Below are 16,303 nucleotides of genomic sequence, written 5' to 3'. Positions count from 1 at the left end.
CCAAGGGCGACGCGTTCCTCGAGACGCCTTGGTGCTCGATCATCGTGTCACGGCCGGTCAGGAGCTCCTCCTCAGCTCCCACGCACTCAGTCCGCGCCTGGTCGCGTTACATGGGGGCATGCCACCACTCTCGCTATGAGGTTCGACGACCGCCGAGAGCCGGGTGTATCAGATTGGGGCAGATCTCGTCTCATCGACGAGCAGGTTTGGGGGCGTCTTTCCAGCATAGCTGCGCCACTGGAGTCAAGCCAGCCACATCTCCCGATTCTGTGACCATCACAAGCATAGATGAAACGTTCCGTGGGTTCGACGTGGCCGCCAAGCAGGAACATCATGAAATTGAGTCCGGACGAGCATTGGCGTTGACGCATATCCGCAGCCAAGTGCTGTCGAAATGTCGCGAGGCAGACGTTATTCGCTGTTGAGCATGCAAGCATCGTCTCCTTCCAGCACGAGTCGGATGTGTATAACCTTGTCTCGACCTCAGTCGGCCCTATCATGGCCCAGACTTGCAGCAGCATGGACAGATAAGGAAATGAAAGAAAAGAAAAGTGAGGATCCCAACGGGAGGAAGTGATCTGGTGAATCCTAATCTCGCCCATACATTGCATTACTTACTGCACCGGTCCCAATTATTGCCTTGATGTGCCAACATGTCGATAATGCAAAGACAGGTACGAATACTAATGTTCCGCCACCCACTTTAGACCAGCCTTACCTCGAGACTCTTCCCTTTGGCATTTTCTTGTTCGAAGACAAGATCGGGCAGTTGACCACACTGCGCTGGGTCAGCAAGTCACACATCGTCACAAGCAGCTTGAACGTGGCCGATCCATACCAATCGACAGCAGACGATATCGAAATTTCGCAGATAGCGAGTTCACACTACAACACGAGTCAGCATAAACCCCTTCACCACTTTTCAGAAGCAGGCAGACAACTCAACTTTACTGGCCAAAGATAAGAACAACCAGTTGTCCACGCCACACTTACGATCGTGCGCTGGCCAACCAAACGTGGGGGAATCGTTACATCATCTTTCTCCCAGTGTGAAGTCGTGCTCCATGCGAGGACCAGCACTTCAAAGATCGCGAAGATGCTTGTGATTCGGACACCAGAAGCTCGTTGGTGAGAAAACCAGAATGACGCTGATATCGAATCGAGCTTCCAGCTGCTCGTAGGTAAACTGTCGATGAGCATCGATACGCTGTGGACGACACGGGTTTCCGAATTGTCGAAGAGTCGCACATGATGCAGGCTTTGATGACTGTGTATAATCTTGCAGAAATGAGTATTGAGAAACAGTGGTGCTCGACATCTTCATTTCATTCATGCATGCATCTGTACAGTTAGCTGAAAGTCGCTCAAGTCATGATATGCCCTGTGCCATGCCCTTTGCCCGCTATGCAGTAAAAGTCCCACAACGCCACGCTAAACACATGCATGTCCTCCTAAATTGCCACGCAGTCTCTCAAACATTTCCAAAACGACAGAACACGCTCTCAAATCACGCCTTCACATGTCTCCTCATGTCTGGGAGCTCGCCAAAAGCATTCATGCCAATGCATCGCCAACAAGCATCTCCTTCAACAGATCTGCTGCAGGGCCATCAAGAGCCGCGTTGAGCTCTTTGAGGCCAACAGTACTCGCAACTCGTCTCTCTTCTGTCAATGCAGGACCAGAGAATCCATTCTTCTTTGGTCGGCCGGGAGTCCTGGAAGGAGTGATTGGGACCGCGAAGCTCCCGCTCTTTCCTCCATCCACCGCGCTCACCAATGACAAAGTCTCCAGCCCAGCAACGACGTCGCGGAACTCGACAGAAGAGAGTGCATGGAACAGATTCTCGCGCTTGCAAAGAGTCGAGTATGCATCGTACAATTGCTTGATGCTTGGTGCAGAAGTGTTCGATTTCGATGGGGTCGCGAACATGGTGCGATCGACTTGTGTCTCCCTCTTCTTTCTCTCCAGTGCCGCAAGGGCGCAGAGGACAGCCTTTTGCTGTAGGTTCAGCGTGCTGAGACGCTGAGTAGCGCCATTCGAGAACGCCTGCGCTGTGACTTTCGCCATGTGTGCAATCGTGGCCTTTGGTGCTGTTTCGACTGTGTACCCCATTGTAGCTTTCTTGGACGGCGACACAACCGGAGAAGAGAGATTGATGTTGTCCATGAGCGGTGTTTTCGATGGGCTGAGCTCGAGTGCCGCAGCTTTGTCGCGGGTTTCAATATCGATCAAATCGATTGCACGTTTGCAAATATCGAAGGCCTTTCGTAGATCGCCAGTCTGAGCCGCGACCTTTTTCGCGCAGAATTGGATTGCAGCTGGATGCAGGAACGGTACGACCGTAGACTCTAACGAGGCCAGACTCTTGAGTTTCGAGGTGATGACTTCAGCGATCTGCACTGCGGTGTAAGGCATGAATGGCAGAAGCTCCGGCTTGAGGTTTCGTGCCTTCAGTCGAGGAAGGAAGCGGTCAGTCAAATCCAGCGCATTCGCAATTCCGATCAGAATGAGGCGTGATGTTGGTTGCATCGACCATTCGAAAAGGCTGTAGAGCAGCTCGAGATCCAGATCCACCAAGATGTCCACCTCGTCCAGCACCACCAAATACTTCTTCTTGTCCTTTGCCTTTCCGCGCACGAAAACCGATTTGAGGTATTCGAAGCCTCCATCCTCCCGCAGGCTGAGATCTTCGGACAGTTTCTGGCTGAGATCTCTGGTGCTTCGTACGCTCATGCAGTTTATCACTGAAACCGGCACGCCGCTGTCTTTGGTCTGTTCCTCGATAATCTCGTTCAGAAGCGCGCTCTTGCCCGTTCCCGGAGGACCAGATACATATAGACATCCTGTGGATTTGGACGTGAGCGCGGTCGACACGAAGTTCGACAGCTCTTGGCGCTCATTGTCGCGTCCCACAAGCTTGCCAGGATTAGAGCATCGTGCAAAGAGCTGGCGCGCCTGGTTGTAGATGGATGCGCGCGAAGGCGTGACTGGTGTTCTTGCTGATTGTGGAGTCGCTTTGCTTGCAAGCACCCTGTGTCGCGGTGTGATAGGCACCTTCTTCGAGAGCGCGTCGCGATGTCTCGGTGTCTGCGGTGTGTTTTCCTTGTCTTGATCGGCCTTGCCATCTTGATACACACTCTTGCCAACCCGGAAGTGCGCGCTGACCGTGGCAGGAGAGCGCATTACACGATCTGTATCCTTCGCAGGTACGACTCTCGCAGCCCGACGCGTCCTCTTCGTGGGCGGCTCCAACGCGTCCAGGTCCATCTCGTCTTCGCTATCGCTGACATGCTGTCGCTTAGGCGCGAAGATATTCGCATCCTCCTCGTTTGGTCCATTGACGGCTAGCCGTCGCTGTGTTCGTGTCGCTGCGGTTGTGCTGTCTGCATCCGCGCCATTAGCCAATGTGCCTTCCCGCGGTTTTGCTGATGTCGTCGCACCTGCTGCTGCTATTGTTGCAGCACTTCGAGTGCGCTTGCCGAGGATGGTGGACGGCATGCTTGCAGCTTCTCTGTATCAAGATTTTGAAGCTGGGAAGTCGCGAGTGCAGAGATGTATGGAAGGTGTGGTACTGGAGAAACAGCAATGGAATGGTGGGTCGCAGTTACTTGCCGCGCGACGCGTGAATCCACTTCCGACATTCAGCCGACGACGCGTTTTTCGCGTCTGCCAAGGCTATTCCCCTCAAGCCATCTTCACGATCCTGTTCCATCGAGATCGATCGTAATAATGTCTCACATGCTTCAACAATCTCTCTTACTCAGCTCCTTTCGGAATCCCTCATCGTCCAGCTCGCGATAGATCAACTCATTGGCCTTTTCCCAGCCCTTCTGTCTCCTCAGTATCATGACATCTGGTAGCCAACGTAGCTCCAACTCGCCAAAATAGTTGGGCTCGTCGACAGTGCGGACAAACCCGACGCTCTCAAACAACCTAATGCTGCCTACATTTGTCTGATTGATCTTGACCCTCAGAAAAGCCAATTGTGGGGTCACTGCGAGGCGGCCTGCATCGCTTGGGACACTTGCTGCTTCCGTCTCGGCTTTGTCAAGTCTCGTGTCCTGTGTCGAAGAGCTGGCAGGGCTTTGAGCGTATTCTCGAGCGATCAGACTCCAGTTCGTCAAAATGTAATCCAAGAACGTGAGCAATGCCGCTCTCCCATAGCCTTTTTGCTGAAACTCTTTGCGAGCAACCATAAGTTCCACCTCGCCAACTATGCTCCCGCCCAAGGCTGCGACGTCTTCCTCCATTTCTTCGGAGTCAGGTGGAAAGAGAAACAGGTTAATGTCGCCAATCATGCGATCTTCTGCATCGTCAACCTTTGCCCTGGCAACTGTGATACGCGCTGCCTCAGTGGGCGATGAGCTTGATTCCAGAGGTTTACAGACGATGAACGTTAACTTGTCGCGATCGTTGCGCCATGAGCGCTGCATAGCATACTCCTCTTCCATGCTCAGGGGTTCCGAAGCCGTGGCCTCTTGGAGCTCTGGGTCTTGCATCCATTCGTGGTAAGTCGGGACATGGTTCTCACTGTAAGGTACCAGAAGTATTGAGCCTGTAGCGAGGGCTGCACATGTTTTCAGTTGCAGTTATCGGTCAAGCAATGGTCATCAAAGCTTACCTGTGTGCTCGTTAACTATCATCTTGCCCTCACGTCAGATGTCTGAGAATAGTATGCGCGCTTTGAAACACGAAGCTGGCGTCTGGTGAGACAACAAATCTGCATTTGCCCAAGGCACTTTCGGCTCACGTCCTGCGAGCTTGTCCAGCTGGTCACTGTGATCAGCGATATGGACACATGCAAACTAGCAGACTAAATAAATCCCAATTACGCAAGCTTGACGTTATCTTTCGACATCAGGATCAGTCGAAGATGGCGATCGCAGACCTAAGCTCTCGCTGCCACGTTTTGAGGTCTTCGTTCGCCAGTATGCGTCAACCTGCTGCTCGAGGCAACGAGTTAGGAAAGGCGTAACAGGGAGCAAAAGATGTGTGCTGGTCGGTGTCAAACGGTCCGACATCGGGCATAAAGTGCCATAACGTTGTGCTCCTGATTTGTGCCGATTCTCAAATTGTACCATAGGGTCATTCAAGCTTGCAATGGAAGTTCAGTGAGCATCATGCTGCGTGAGCTTCAGAAAGAAGGTTGTTCGTGAGAATGAGCTCGAACACCCGCATCGTAACGTAGCACCATGGCTGCGCAGGGACTAGGGGCTCACGGAGGCTGCCCCGACCGGTACCGTGTACTGCTGGTGCTGGCAGCTTTGGCGAAGATCTGGCTTGAGCAAGGACTGATGAACAGACGATGTGCCTGGGAGCATCTTGACCTTGACTTGATCCGAACACGTTGATGATGATGGAGAAAGTGCGACTCAGTGAAACGAGTCCATCCAAACGCCAAGCCATGGGCCCTGCTCCTCCTGTCATCATTGACTTCTGCGACATCACCTCACATCATGCCTGCAGAGACTCAAGAAGATGACCAACGGCGTCGTAAAGTGTCTGGTTACCGGCGGTACTGGCTTTCTAGGTCGAAATGTCGTGCGGACTCTACTTAAGAAACATCCGCAATGGCGAATCACCGTTATGGATCTACACCCTCCGGAGGACGACATTCTAAAACGTATCGCTGAGTGGAAGTATGTCGACATCACATCCACGGACAGTGTCCGAGACGCTTTTCAAGACTACCATCCGGACATTGTCATGCATTCCGCCGGCATAGTTCCAGCCCGAGATCTCCGATATAGCACGAACAGCAAGCAATGGGAGAAAGTTAGGGCCATTAATTATCAGGGTACAATAAACGTGCTCAATGCGACGTTGGAAAGCGGTTGTCGCAAATTTGTCTACACCAGCAGTTGTACTACGGTTATCGATGACCTCGACCACGATTATCACAACATGAACGAGAGCATACCACTCGGTCTGGCAACTCTGCACTATGGCAAATCCAAAGCATTGGCTGAGCAGTATGTGCTCTCCTCAGAACAAGCAGCCAAGGGTTTGAAAGCTTGCGCGTTGCGACCCTGCACCATTATCGGGCCCGAAGACCTTGCTGTGATCAGTATCATGCACGATCTCATCGCAAAAGGGGAGACCTACTTCGTCGTTGGTGACGGGCACAATCTTTATGACTTCGTGTACATCGACAACGCAGTAAAAGCGCACATCCTCGCGATTGAAAACCTACTCACGACAGAGACAGCTGCGGGACATGCATTCTTCATCTCGAACCAGGAACCAGTATATTTCTGGGATTTCTTCTTAGCTATCTGGGCACAATTCGGCCATGTGCCGCGTTTTCGGATTTTCATACCCTTGTGGCTGGCGTGGACTGTGGCATTGTTTCTGGAAATCATCACGTTCTTCACGGGTGGAGCAGTCACGCTTGATACTGGCAGCGTCAAGGATGGAGTGAGGACGCAATACTCCGATAATTCGAAGGCGATCGAGATTCTGGGCTATAAGCCAGATGTTGGGATATCGGAAGGCGTGCGACTTTGGTGCGACGACTACAAGAAGTATCTCGCGAGGCAATCATCTGCGAAGCATAAGTTGGCAAAGACTTGATGGGGTAGAGCAACGAAATTTGAGCCAGCACATGCCTCTGTTGCCCATAGCGTTCCATCGACTGCCGTTGCCTTGGCTGCAGCGATCGTCAAAAATTGAGATCCGTATTCTCTTCAACTCGAAGGCAGAGTAGATGGGAAGATGTGCACCGAGCGTTCAGTGGCCTGCGTACCTTCACGTGGAAAGGTTGCTCTGTCAGGTAGGCTGGCAGCACACATGGGTTCAATGTACAAGGTGTATGTGATGAAGCTGAGCTCCGTGTTATTGTACATGACGTGCAGCGTCTTCCTTCCGATAGCATTTCCTCTCGCGCTTCACGCGTTCTGCTCCCTCATGTCGACCATTCTGGCCATTGGTCACTCATCGCCAGAAAGAGCGGGCTTGTGCCGAGCGTAATGTATGCCACATCCTCCCGCGCTTCCAGTAGGGCAACTTGAACTTCGGCAACATATGCTCACGCTGCTTTGTGCAATGCATATCTCATAGCTTTCCAAATCATATCAAGCCATCGGCCATCTATTTCGGCCACTTCTTCCATCCCCTTCCATGCCCTCTCTCCTTCCAATGCACAATCATAGCATTCATACCCTCCATCGCCTTTCTCCTCTCCTCCAGCTTGCTCCTCAATTGTCTCTCCCACAGCTTACCCTTCACCCTCTTGCCTTCACCTGTCCCTTGCACTGCCAGGCCTCGCTCAATCCGTTTCTGCGCTTTAACTTCCGGGTGTTTGGGCGCAATGGGCATCAGTGGCAAAACATGGTATTTATCGGCCAGTTTGTAAAGTTCTGCTTGCCGTCGTAGACTGTAGGCTGGGCCGTGCCAGATTCCGGTTCGTGGGTTCTTGAATGGTAGGAAAGGGTTGTGGGACGATTTATCCGTGACACCCGTTGCGGAGTCAGTCATGGAGGTCTGTGATAATGATTCCGTGACTGCGGCGACATTCGGATCTGTTGATGAAGTGTTCGAGGTCGTTTGTACTGCCGCGGAGGTCGCTGTTACTGCGCGGAGTTGTGGTGGAGGGTATTTCGCGAAAAAGTTCAGTAACCGGGAAGGCAGTTGTGCCGCAGACATGGTGGCCATCTCCCTTGAAGCGCTCATCTTGCCAGACGCTGCGGAGAGCGATGGGATAGTGCGTGAGGGAGATGCGAACATGAAAGTGAAGACAGACCAGCGGGAGTTGTGCCTGCGGGAACATCCGCTTTGTGCATGCGAGCTTGTGCACGAAGCTCCATCGCGTCTACGCCAGCTTGAGTTGCCTTGAACTGCCATCAAGCGGTTGACCATCCAACGCCGCCGCACATCCACCACATCTCCGCCGCCGACACCGAACACTTCTCTTCGACATCCTCGATTCGCAGAACTCCAAAGAACAGGACGACTTAGTTACCGCCAACTGCATCGCCTGGAGCTCCACATCTACCAAACGGCGTCATGTCTTCGCCGTTCAGCATCAGTCAGTCGCATCAACAATGCTGCCCCTCGTGCTTCCGCTGACGAGAAAATACAGATGGCGGTGCCTGCGTTGCCATGGTCGGCAAAGACTGTGTAGCCATCGCATGCGATCTACGTCTCGGTCTCCAAGCGCTCACAGTCTCCAACAACTTCCCCAAGATCTTCCCCTTCGGATCATCAACCTACCTCGGTCTCACAGGCCTCGCCACAGATGTCAGCACAGTGTCGGAGCTGTTCCGCTACAAAGTGAATATGTACAGATTACGGGAAGAGAGAGACATCAGCCCGAGGACGTTTGCCAACTTGGTGTCGAGTTCGTTGTATGAGAGGCGGTTTGGGCCGTGGTTCGTGTCACCTGTTGTGGCAGGTATTGATCAGAAGACAGGGAAGCCGTTCATCTGCGGGTGAGTGAGATGCTGCAAGAGTACACGATGAGAGTGGTTAGATATACTGACGTTTCCTACCAGATTCGATTCGATCGGCTGTATCGACTTCGCAAAGGACTTCATCGTCTCCGGCACTGCATCAGACCAGCTCTTCGGTACATGCGAAGGTCTCTGGGAGCCCGATCTCGAGCCTGAGGACCTCTTCGAGACTATGTCGCAGGCGTTGCTGAGTGCTGTCGACCGTGATGCGCTCTCCGGCTGGGGTGCGCATGTGTACATTATCGAGAAGGACAAGGTCACGAAGCGATTGTTGAAGGGACGACAAGATTAAATGAGCATTATGGATCTGCCCGGCAAGAGCAAGCGCATCCAGAAGAGCAGCAAAGCTTGATATGATATGGCTCCATTGCAGAACAAGCAGCTCGGAGCCTAAATCACGCCCATGTATGATAGCAAGAATCTTGCATATGGAGAAGCGGCATGCGACATAGAAGCGTTGCAATAGCTCTGCCCTGCGCTGCGCGATAGCTCGCATGAATGACAACGATACAGCATAATGATCCATCCGGCTCCATGCTCCGAAGCTTTGTGGGAAGAATCGTCGAACGATCAAGGGTGCTTGAAGATGAACGTACTCAACAGCATCTAGTTCGATCAAGCCATGATCGCTCTGAATACTCTCAATACCAGACCTTGAGACGCACCACTGCATGAAGACGGTGCACACAGCGGACACGCTCGACAGCTTCCGGCCTAATCTCGATCGCCATTTCACGTGCGCTCGTGTACAGGGTTGAGCCAATCTTAGCGTTTCTCCGCTGACAAGGGCGTTTCCGACGCGTCGCGAACTCTTGATGCCACGATAATAACAGTCGTGTCTTACCTTGCCTACACTTCATCTAGATGTCTGACACCGAAAAGCTCTGCCTCGTTTTGATGTGGGCGTACCACGACAGTCTTGAGCGTATTGAACAACTATACGAACAGCTTGACGAAGCTGAACTAAAAGCGTCTGTTGCTAGAAGGCTCTCATTCGGTGCGTACATCGATGCCACCTCAATCTCTTGCATATCTTTGTCTAATGGCTAGCAGGCTCTTACTCGTCCGAAATGTCTCATGCAAGCAATGGACGCGATGGCTCGGAAGAACGCGAACCCTCTATTGCTTCCAGCACTTCGTTGGATAACTTGGAAGAACATCAAAACTATCGCGACGTAGCAAGTCCAATCCCGGAGCCAACATCAGTCCTTCAAGCTATCCACAGCTCCACCCAGGACCGAATCTACACTCTGCTCTTGGAGATCGTCACCACAATCCCAGCTGCCCAAGCCCTAGCAGAAGAGCGGCTTCTCCTTCCCATCGAAGCAAATGACAGGTCCGAAGCAGAAGCAGAAGCGTCAACACAAGAAAAGCAACCAACTACATCTCTGAAACGCAAAGCGTATGAGATATGCAAAAATTGCAATGCAGAGTACCAAGTGAACGACAATCGCAAGGGCGATTGTGTATATCATGACGGTACGAAAATGAATTCCGCTCCTTCCTCGTCTTTGCTCAGCCAGCACTAATGTCAAATCTCTAGGCAACAAAGAGGTCAACCACGATGCTGATACCTGGGCCGACCACGATGAGAATGTCCACGGGCTCCCCGAAGATTTAATGAGTGATTCCACATACGAAGAGGGTTTTATCTGGGATTGTTGTGACGAAAGTGGCTCTGCAGATGGCTGTGTCGTATCGAAACATGTGCCCAAAGAGAGTCAGGATTCGAACAAGGCGAGAAAAATCTTGCACCCGATCTCGAGGAACGTTGTGCACGGTATCGTTGATGGTACTGCTGCGGAGGGTGCGTTCCGAGGGCCGGGTGGGAGAGCTGTGATGTGATCACGGTGGACACAAACATATGTGTAATCTAGGCTTTAGGAGCCGCTCCCCATGACTACTTAACGTTCAAATGTGTATTGATATAGAGACGGCACAATTCTTCAAGCACAAGATCTCGATCACCTCCACGTTCTCACACGTGCTTTTGATTGAGGCCACTGACGTACTTGTGCGTACAGAGCTCGCAAAAGTGGTTCGTAAATAGAGTTCGGATCGCCTTCTCTTGGACAAAACGACAGAACCAATGGTTCATGTAAAAACTGTCGATCGCCTCGGCATGCACAGCATGTGCGTTGCGGGCACTGATGTACAAAATGACATCTCTGTCCTGCTTGCCTTGAAATAATATCAAGCGACAAAACAGCAAAAGCGTACCACTTCAACACATTCGGGAACAGTACTCTCGCCGTAACAACACAGCCAACATGCGTCTCCTCAACCTTTTTCTCCTGGCACCACTGGCGATCGCCGCCCCACTCCAGAAACGAGCAACAGCACAAGACGTCAACAACGACATCACAGGCATCGATACCGCAGTCCGCCAACTCACAGCAGCTGTCCAAGCTTACCAAGGCGGAATCGAAGAATCTTCTCCAATCTTTGACGCTGCACTTGCAGTCCACGCAATCAACCGCAAAGGTTTCGCGGACGCAAACGTTGCTCCGCGATTCACCTCCGCAGAGTCCAAAGTCATCGTCGACAATGTCAGCAATAGCGTGGGCGTGAGCATTCCTGCTGGTGTGGAAGTTATCAAGGCGAAGAAGCCATTGTTCGATGAGGCGCAGCTTTCTAGTATGGTGAAGGCGACGATTGATTTGTTGAAGTTTGACCATGAGACGTTCAGTTTGGCCGTTGGTGCGAAGTTGAGCCTTGACCAGGTTTTGCCTGGGGGTGCGGCCGCTGGGAAGATCGATCTTGTGTTGCAGGGCGCTTCGCTGTTTTACACTTTACCATAATTCTCGCTTTGCCGTCGCATGAGATGCGAAAATGAAGGCGTGCTGTTGTCCTTGCTCGTACTCTTTCCAGCCGAATGCTTGCCAATTTGCATGAGACCGCCGTTCCTCGAAGCAGCCCGAAAAGGCATCTGTTTTCTCCGACTTCCGCGAAGGCTCCGAGCTGGCAGCTGGGCCCTAGGTGAGGTCGTGTCGCAAAGAACTGTTCGAGATGCCACCACCTTCCTCGACGACTTTGGCTCATGCTTTTCACAATCTCACTGTCGTCATTCAGACTCATTGTAGTGCTTGCAGCGCTGCTGTAAATCGCGCATTGTATGGGTGATCGCCACCTCTGAAATCTCCCATGAGTCTACTCAAGCCGTCGAGCAGCTGTCTGATTGTGATCTCACTGCCAGCCGGGACGAAGCTCCCAGGTATCACATCATTCTCGATAGGTGTGATGGCCAGGTCCAAATGTAAGCTCGCTGAAGTGTTCATCGCGACGATGACACCCATTGCCATATCGAACACCTTCTCCATAATCCCCACTCCATGAACCTCCATAGAAGCCAGAGCCAGCTTCTGGCAGTAGCTCAATAAGGCATGAGCGATATGACAAGCAAATTCAAGTCGTAGTTCCCAGTGGTCCGACTGTTCTCGTAGGAGTTGATGAGACAGGCATAGATTCCACAGTCGATTCAGCGTCCAGAATTGAGTGACGGAGATGTCTGCCTGCTGACTCTCGAGTAACTGTGAAAGTGGCAACGGGTTGACTGTCGGCGCAAACAAGATGTTGCCAGATATACACGCTTCACGCGCTCTTCTTTGAGCTCGGAACATTTGCAGCGCTCTGCGGCGATCGAATGTCTCGCATGATCCGTCACTGAATCGACAAAATCCGTTCCAGCAATCCATGACGCTCTCATCGATGGCATCGAAGGTGTCCATGAGGTACAACAAGCCTGTCATGCCCACCGAGTCTGACTGGTCCTGGAAGATGAGCGAAGCTATGTACTCGCTTGTCACATTGGGATCAAAAGCCTGCATGAAGCGAGCTGTAATACCAGGCCGACCGCGGAAGCTAATTGCGTGGTTCTGCTGTAGCGCATACGCGCGTTCTGTGACAGAGAGCACCAGATACGTTCGCAGCCACTGTTCTTTGGCTTCGGGTGTGAGACCATTATATGATTCGGGTAAGTGGAGACGCAGAGAGTATGCTAGATCCACTGCCTCTCTCAACCGGTGACGAGCTGCCTTGTGCTGATTGTTGCCAAACAGGCAAGCGAAGAGGAAGAAGCTGGTCAGTATCATCTCCATTGTTGGATTTTCGCCAAAATCTGCCGCAACTCGCATCTTGACACATTCTTCCATTAGCATGCGAGCCTGAACAGATCGCGAAGGCATCGAAGCTCGTTCATGAATTTGTACAGGTTGAGTCATGGCAAAGGCACACATGCTGAGCAACATGGCGCCATATTGTGGTTCGATGCGATGCTTGCGTAGTAGCATGTCGGAGTGGATATTCGTCCTGTTCAAGATCGGTATAGTCGGATGTAAGCGTTTAAAGTAGACATCGATCCAAGGTAGTAAGGTTGTCTCGTTCACTTCAGCAGGCCACACATCGGCTGCTTCAGCGAGAGGTGGCAGTTCCTGTTCCAGAATAGCGACGAATGGGTCTGCGGTACCCGAAGGCGACTCTGCGGGAAGACTTGGGAATATAAAACCGTTCGGACTAGTCATCATGCCATCTCCAGTAGAAGCACGTCCGGAGTGCTCGGATGGCGCCAAGCGTGGAGCTGCTGCTTGTTGTTGCTGATAATCGACATCTGCAAAGCCTTTGGGACTGTAGCCGACAGAGCCCTGAGAAAGAGTCGTTGCAGACCAGGGCATCGAATCGTTAGTGTAGCCATTCTCGACGGGATGGCCTTTGCTATCGAACTGTGCTGTGGAGACGCGGAAGAGGTCACTCATTGGAGGACTTTGCAGCGGTCGCACAACTTCGTGATCGCCGGTAGACATGCTCCTCTGGTGCAACTGGATCTCCGAAATTCGCTTTCCTGCTGGGCCGCGCTTCTTCCTCGCTCTATCGTAGGTGCATGTGAAGCCTTTGGCAGCACAAGTCAGGCACGGCTTGGTCATGTCGCAGCGGACCTTTCTGCTTTTGCACTGATCGCAGGCGCGATCTGCCGACGTCTTCGGCCGGTTGCTGTTGAGATTGCCATCGGCGGCGTCGAGGATGGTGAACATGATAGCGCATGCATGTTTGGAGCAAGAGGCATGGGCTGGGTGGGGAGCGGAGAAGAGTGATCATCAGACTGCGGAGAAGCAGAAAGTCTGTGCCACATGGCTTGACAGGGATCTCATGTCCGATTGCCGTCCTTTAGCGAGTGCCTTCTGTTCGTGCGGATTCTCTTCATCAACAACACTGACGAAGCCATCTCAGCCAATTTCGATTGGAGAATCCGGCATTCTTCTCTACATATGCTGGCTCCCATTCCGGAGTGAACACGGAGTCGAAACCGAGCACCGCCAAAAATCGCATGGCAAGCTTGTGGCGTCTGCCATCTCTGCGGCGCGCTCATTGCCCGGTCCTCAGCCATGGACACACCCTGTCATTCATAACATTGCGTTACCACGACCAGAATTTCACGCGTGCTCAAAACATCATCCGGCATCTTAGCACGATAGGTACCACTCAACGCGTGGACCAATTTTGTATGCGCAAAGAGGCTTTGAGGAGGCCACTGGCGGTCAAAGTCTCATACTTGGTCCCTGATCCGATCGCCTTGGAAGCTTTGAAGAACAACAATGCGAATCCCCTCTCTGTGTGGCAGGCATCTGTTGCGCGCGGCTCGGCCACTGTTACCACTGCTGTCCAATGTTTAGCCGCATATCTCCATACCTTGGAAGGCATGGGACAGGGTGATGTGCAACAAAAAGTACAAGCGGACGAGACCGGCAGAAGATTGCTGCGATGGCTTTGGCTGGACATTGATCGATCGGACGAAACAAAATATAGACGTCACATCCACGACGCCATGAACCATCCTGCATTTCTGTTCGAACTTGCATATCTGTTGATCGAGGAAGGCAACGAAAAGTACTTGTGGGACTGGATGCAGACCGATGCGAAAGAATACGACGACCCTATCACGTATACTGCTCATTTCTCTGCACAGGAGAGTAAGAGCCGTGCCGGGGGGCACTTCAATTGGCGCGGAACACTCTTGAGAAGTATCATTCGAGCGAGACTTCATCAGGCACGTGAATATCGACTCTTGTCCGCCGACAATGCGCTTCGGGATTTCTGGACTGCTCACGATTTGAGAGCTCGCTTCCCTAGCGGCTCCGTCCAACGTAAAATGTCGCTGACACCAGCCGTGGTGGAACTGTGCAACAACATAACGGTTCCCGAATTCAGAAACACTGACCCAGTCCAATGGGACCGGTTTCGAATGTTTGTCGAATACTACGACCGCTACAAGACCCAGCGGTTGACCAAATTGGCATGCGCACGATTGGATATGTATCATCCGAAATCGCCGGATTTAGCGTCCGCTATGCGCATTGTCAGAGGTTTCCCAGAACAAATTACTGCCAATTCTCCAACGCGTAGTGACCTCACTTTTCATAATCATCTAGAGGCCCTCTTGTGCAATACCAAGGTGTTGGCAGCCAGAATGGGTATGTTAGCTGAGCGGGATGAGATTGAGGCCCTTCATGCCCGTTTGATGCAAGAGTGGAAGCCACATATTTGGCAGTATAGATACGGGACTGGAAACGAGAATCAGCTTGTACGACGTGTGTACAGAGGTTGATGAGCAGCGTGGAAGCAGAAGTATCTTTGCAGATCTACACACTGGGCCGGCAACCATATGTCCAGTTTTATGCCCCAGGTTTTGACCGATTAGTCGAATTCTTTCAGACGCTCGGATTGATCGATCGAAAGGCCTCAATAGCGGTTCCTCTGCAATACTCGCTGCATTGGAAAAGCCTCGGCCCAGAATCAGTCAGCATCAACATCATAACCGTGATGGGAGTGAACATTGAGCTGTCCATGATAGCGTCCGATCTTCGTTGACTTCGTAGTTGGCCCGATGCTTGTCGGCATTGTGCCTTGCGGCTGAGACAAAGCGACATTTCCATCGCCTTGCGATCTTGCAAGATCCATATGCGTAGTTGCTACGCCACTGGATCCTGCTGGCGCCCTGCTGGGCGATACTCTCATCAGGGACGGCTTCACGGAATCGAATGGAACTTCAGCACTTTGCTGTTGGCAATGGCTTCCGTACATCTCATCCAGAGTAAGAATGTAACGTCTTTTGATAATCAGAGGGACCATGCATGCCAGATTCTCGGGAGAGGTTGCAATATGGTAGATTTTCGACTCGACCTTCCCGACTACCTTCGCGCCTAGAGAAAGCAGGGCGCCCCACAGGTCATCTGCTGGCTCGAACTTCGAATAGACACGATGCCAGCGAGGGACGACATCATTGGGCAAGTCTGTAGCTTGCTGTAAAGCGATGAGCCAGACATATCTGTCTCCAGATCGGTCCTGGCAGCAGTTGAGTTGCACCACATCGACAGCCAGACCCTGCACGGTAAGCTGCACCGCATCTGTCTAGAATTCCAGCCCTCTGTTGCTGATTCTGTAGGGAAGCCGAGGCTGGAGAGACACGGGTGATATCATGCAGATATTTCTGAATGCATGTGGACTGCTTGCCAGCACCGGAATGGGGCCATAAATGAGACTGGTCCAAGCAAGTATGGACTCGCCATCATAGTTCCTAAATATGCTGCTAAACGTCTCAATAGGCCTGAACAGAGTAAGCTCGAAAGTCTTTCTTTTACAGCCTTGGGTATCAAGGTAACACACGGATTATTCTATGCCTGTACGGTAGCCCCGGCGAAGCCTACTACTTCTGTTCGCTCTAGTAGCGCCACGTGCTGGCTAAGCTGCTCCCCTTCCAACAGGGATCCAAACCTTGCTCATTTGGGTCACTAAGTTTCGAAGTGCTTGGCTCCCATCTCACTAGCGACCAAAGCCTCATCCCTTCCAGCTCCAGATGTGAA

The 16,303-nt window shown here is 52.1% G+C and overlaps 9 protein-coding genes across 9 annotated transcripts; 5 read left to right on the top strand and 4 right to left on the bottom strand.

Annotated features, from left to right (window-relative positions):
* Positions 1 to 1,554: 1,554 nt before the first annotated feature.
* On the bottom strand, positions 1,555 to 3,498 carry RHO25_012633 (uncharacterized protein; the record flags this gene model as incomplete). Its single annotated transcript, XM_023603932.1, has 1 exon — positions 1,555 to 3,498. One exon carries the CDS (start codon positions 3,496 to 3,498, stop codon positions 1,555 to 1,557), a length of 1,944 nt encoding a protein of 647 aa, XP_023450520.1.
* A 245-nt stretch (positions 3,499 to 3,743) lies between these two features.
* RHO25_012632 (uncharacterized protein) lies at positions 3,744 to 4,643 on the bottom strand (the record flags this gene model as incomplete). Its single annotated transcript, XM_023603931.2, has 2 exons — positions 3,744 to 4,567; positions 4,622 to 4,643. The coding sequence occupies 2 exons, from the start codon at positions 4,641 to 4,643 to the stop codon at positions 3,744 to 3,746; spliced, it is 846 nt and encodes a 281-aa protein (XP_023450525.1).
* An 835-nt stretch (positions 4,644 to 5,478) lies between these two features.
* Positions 5,479 to 6,573, top strand: RHO25_012631 (uncharacterized protein; the record flags this gene model as incomplete). The annotated part of the gene is made up of 1 exon (XM_023603930.2): positions 5,479 to 6,573. One exon carries the CDS (start codon positions 5,479 to 5,481, stop codon positions 6,571 to 6,573), a length of 1,095 nt encoding a protein of 364 aa, XP_023450526.1.
* Positions 6,574 to 7,089: 516 nt separating this feature from the next.
* RHO25_012630 (mitochondrial 54S ribosomal protein mL59) lies at positions 7,090 to 7,644 on the bottom strand (the record flags this gene model as incomplete). Its single annotated transcript, XM_023603929.2, has 1 exon — positions 7,090 to 7,644. The coding sequence occupies one exon, from the start codon at positions 7,642 to 7,644 to the stop codon at positions 7,090 to 7,092; it is 555 nt and encodes a 184-aa protein (XP_023450527.2).
* A 360-nt stretch (positions 7,645 to 8,004) lies between these two features.
* On the top strand, positions 8,005 to 8,742 carry PUP3 (proteasome core particle subunit beta 3; the record flags this gene model as incomplete). The annotated part of the gene is made up of 3 exons (XM_023603928.2): positions 8,005 to 8,026; positions 8,081 to 8,429; positions 8,493 to 8,742. The coding sequence occupies 3 exons, from the start codon at positions 8,005 to 8,007 to the stop codon at positions 8,740 to 8,742; spliced, it is 621 nt and encodes a 206-aa protein (XP_023450077.1).
* Positions 8,743 to 9,314: 572 nt separating this feature from the next.
* On the top strand, positions 9,315 to 10,295 carry RHO25_012628 (uncharacterized protein; the record flags this gene model as incomplete). The annotated part of the gene is made up of 3 exons (XM_023603927.2): positions 9,315 to 9,447; positions 9,504 to 9,929; positions 9,994 to 10,295. The coding sequence occupies 3 exons, from the start codon at positions 9,315 to 9,317 to the stop codon at positions 10,293 to 10,295; spliced, it is 861 nt and encodes a 286-aa protein (XP_023450521.1).
* Positions 10,296 to 10,720: 425 nt separating this feature from the next.
* Positions 10,721 to 11,251, top strand: RHO25_012627 (uncharacterized protein; the record flags this gene model as incomplete). Its single annotated transcript, XM_023603926.1, has 1 exon — positions 10,721 to 11,251. One exon carries the CDS (start codon positions 10,721 to 10,723, stop codon positions 11,249 to 11,251), a length of 531 nt encoding a protein of 176 aa, XP_023450522.1.
* A 273-nt stretch (positions 11,252 to 11,524) lies between these two features.
* On the bottom strand, positions 11,525 to 13,477 carry RHO25_012626 (uncharacterized protein; the record flags this gene model as incomplete). Its single annotated transcript, XM_023603925.2, has 1 exon — positions 11,525 to 13,477. The coding sequence occupies one exon, from the start codon at positions 13,475 to 13,477 to the stop codon at positions 11,525 to 11,527; it is 1,953 nt and encodes a 650-aa protein (XP_023450523.1).
* A 791-nt stretch (positions 13,478 to 14,268) lies between these two features.
* RHO25_012625 (uncharacterized protein) lies at positions 14,269 to 15,048 on the top strand (the record flags this gene model as incomplete). The annotated part of the gene is made up of 1 exon (XM_023603924.2): positions 14,269 to 15,048. One exon carries the CDS (start codon positions 14,269 to 14,271, stop codon positions 15,046 to 15,048), a length of 780 nt encoding a protein of 259 aa, XP_023450524.2.
* Between the last annotated feature and the right edge of the window lie 1,255 nt (positions 15,049 to 16,303).

This window comes from Cercospora beticola, chromosome 9 (genome assembly GCF_033473495.1).
Source record: "Cercospora beticola chromosome 9, complete sequence".
Taxonomy (NCBI): Eukaryota; Fungi; Ascomycota; class Dothideomycetes; order Mycosphaerellales; family Mycosphaerellaceae; genus Cercospora; species Cercospora beticola.
The sequence above is the reverse complement of the archived record's forward strand: the minus strand, read 5'-3'. Positions and strand labels throughout refer to the sequence as shown.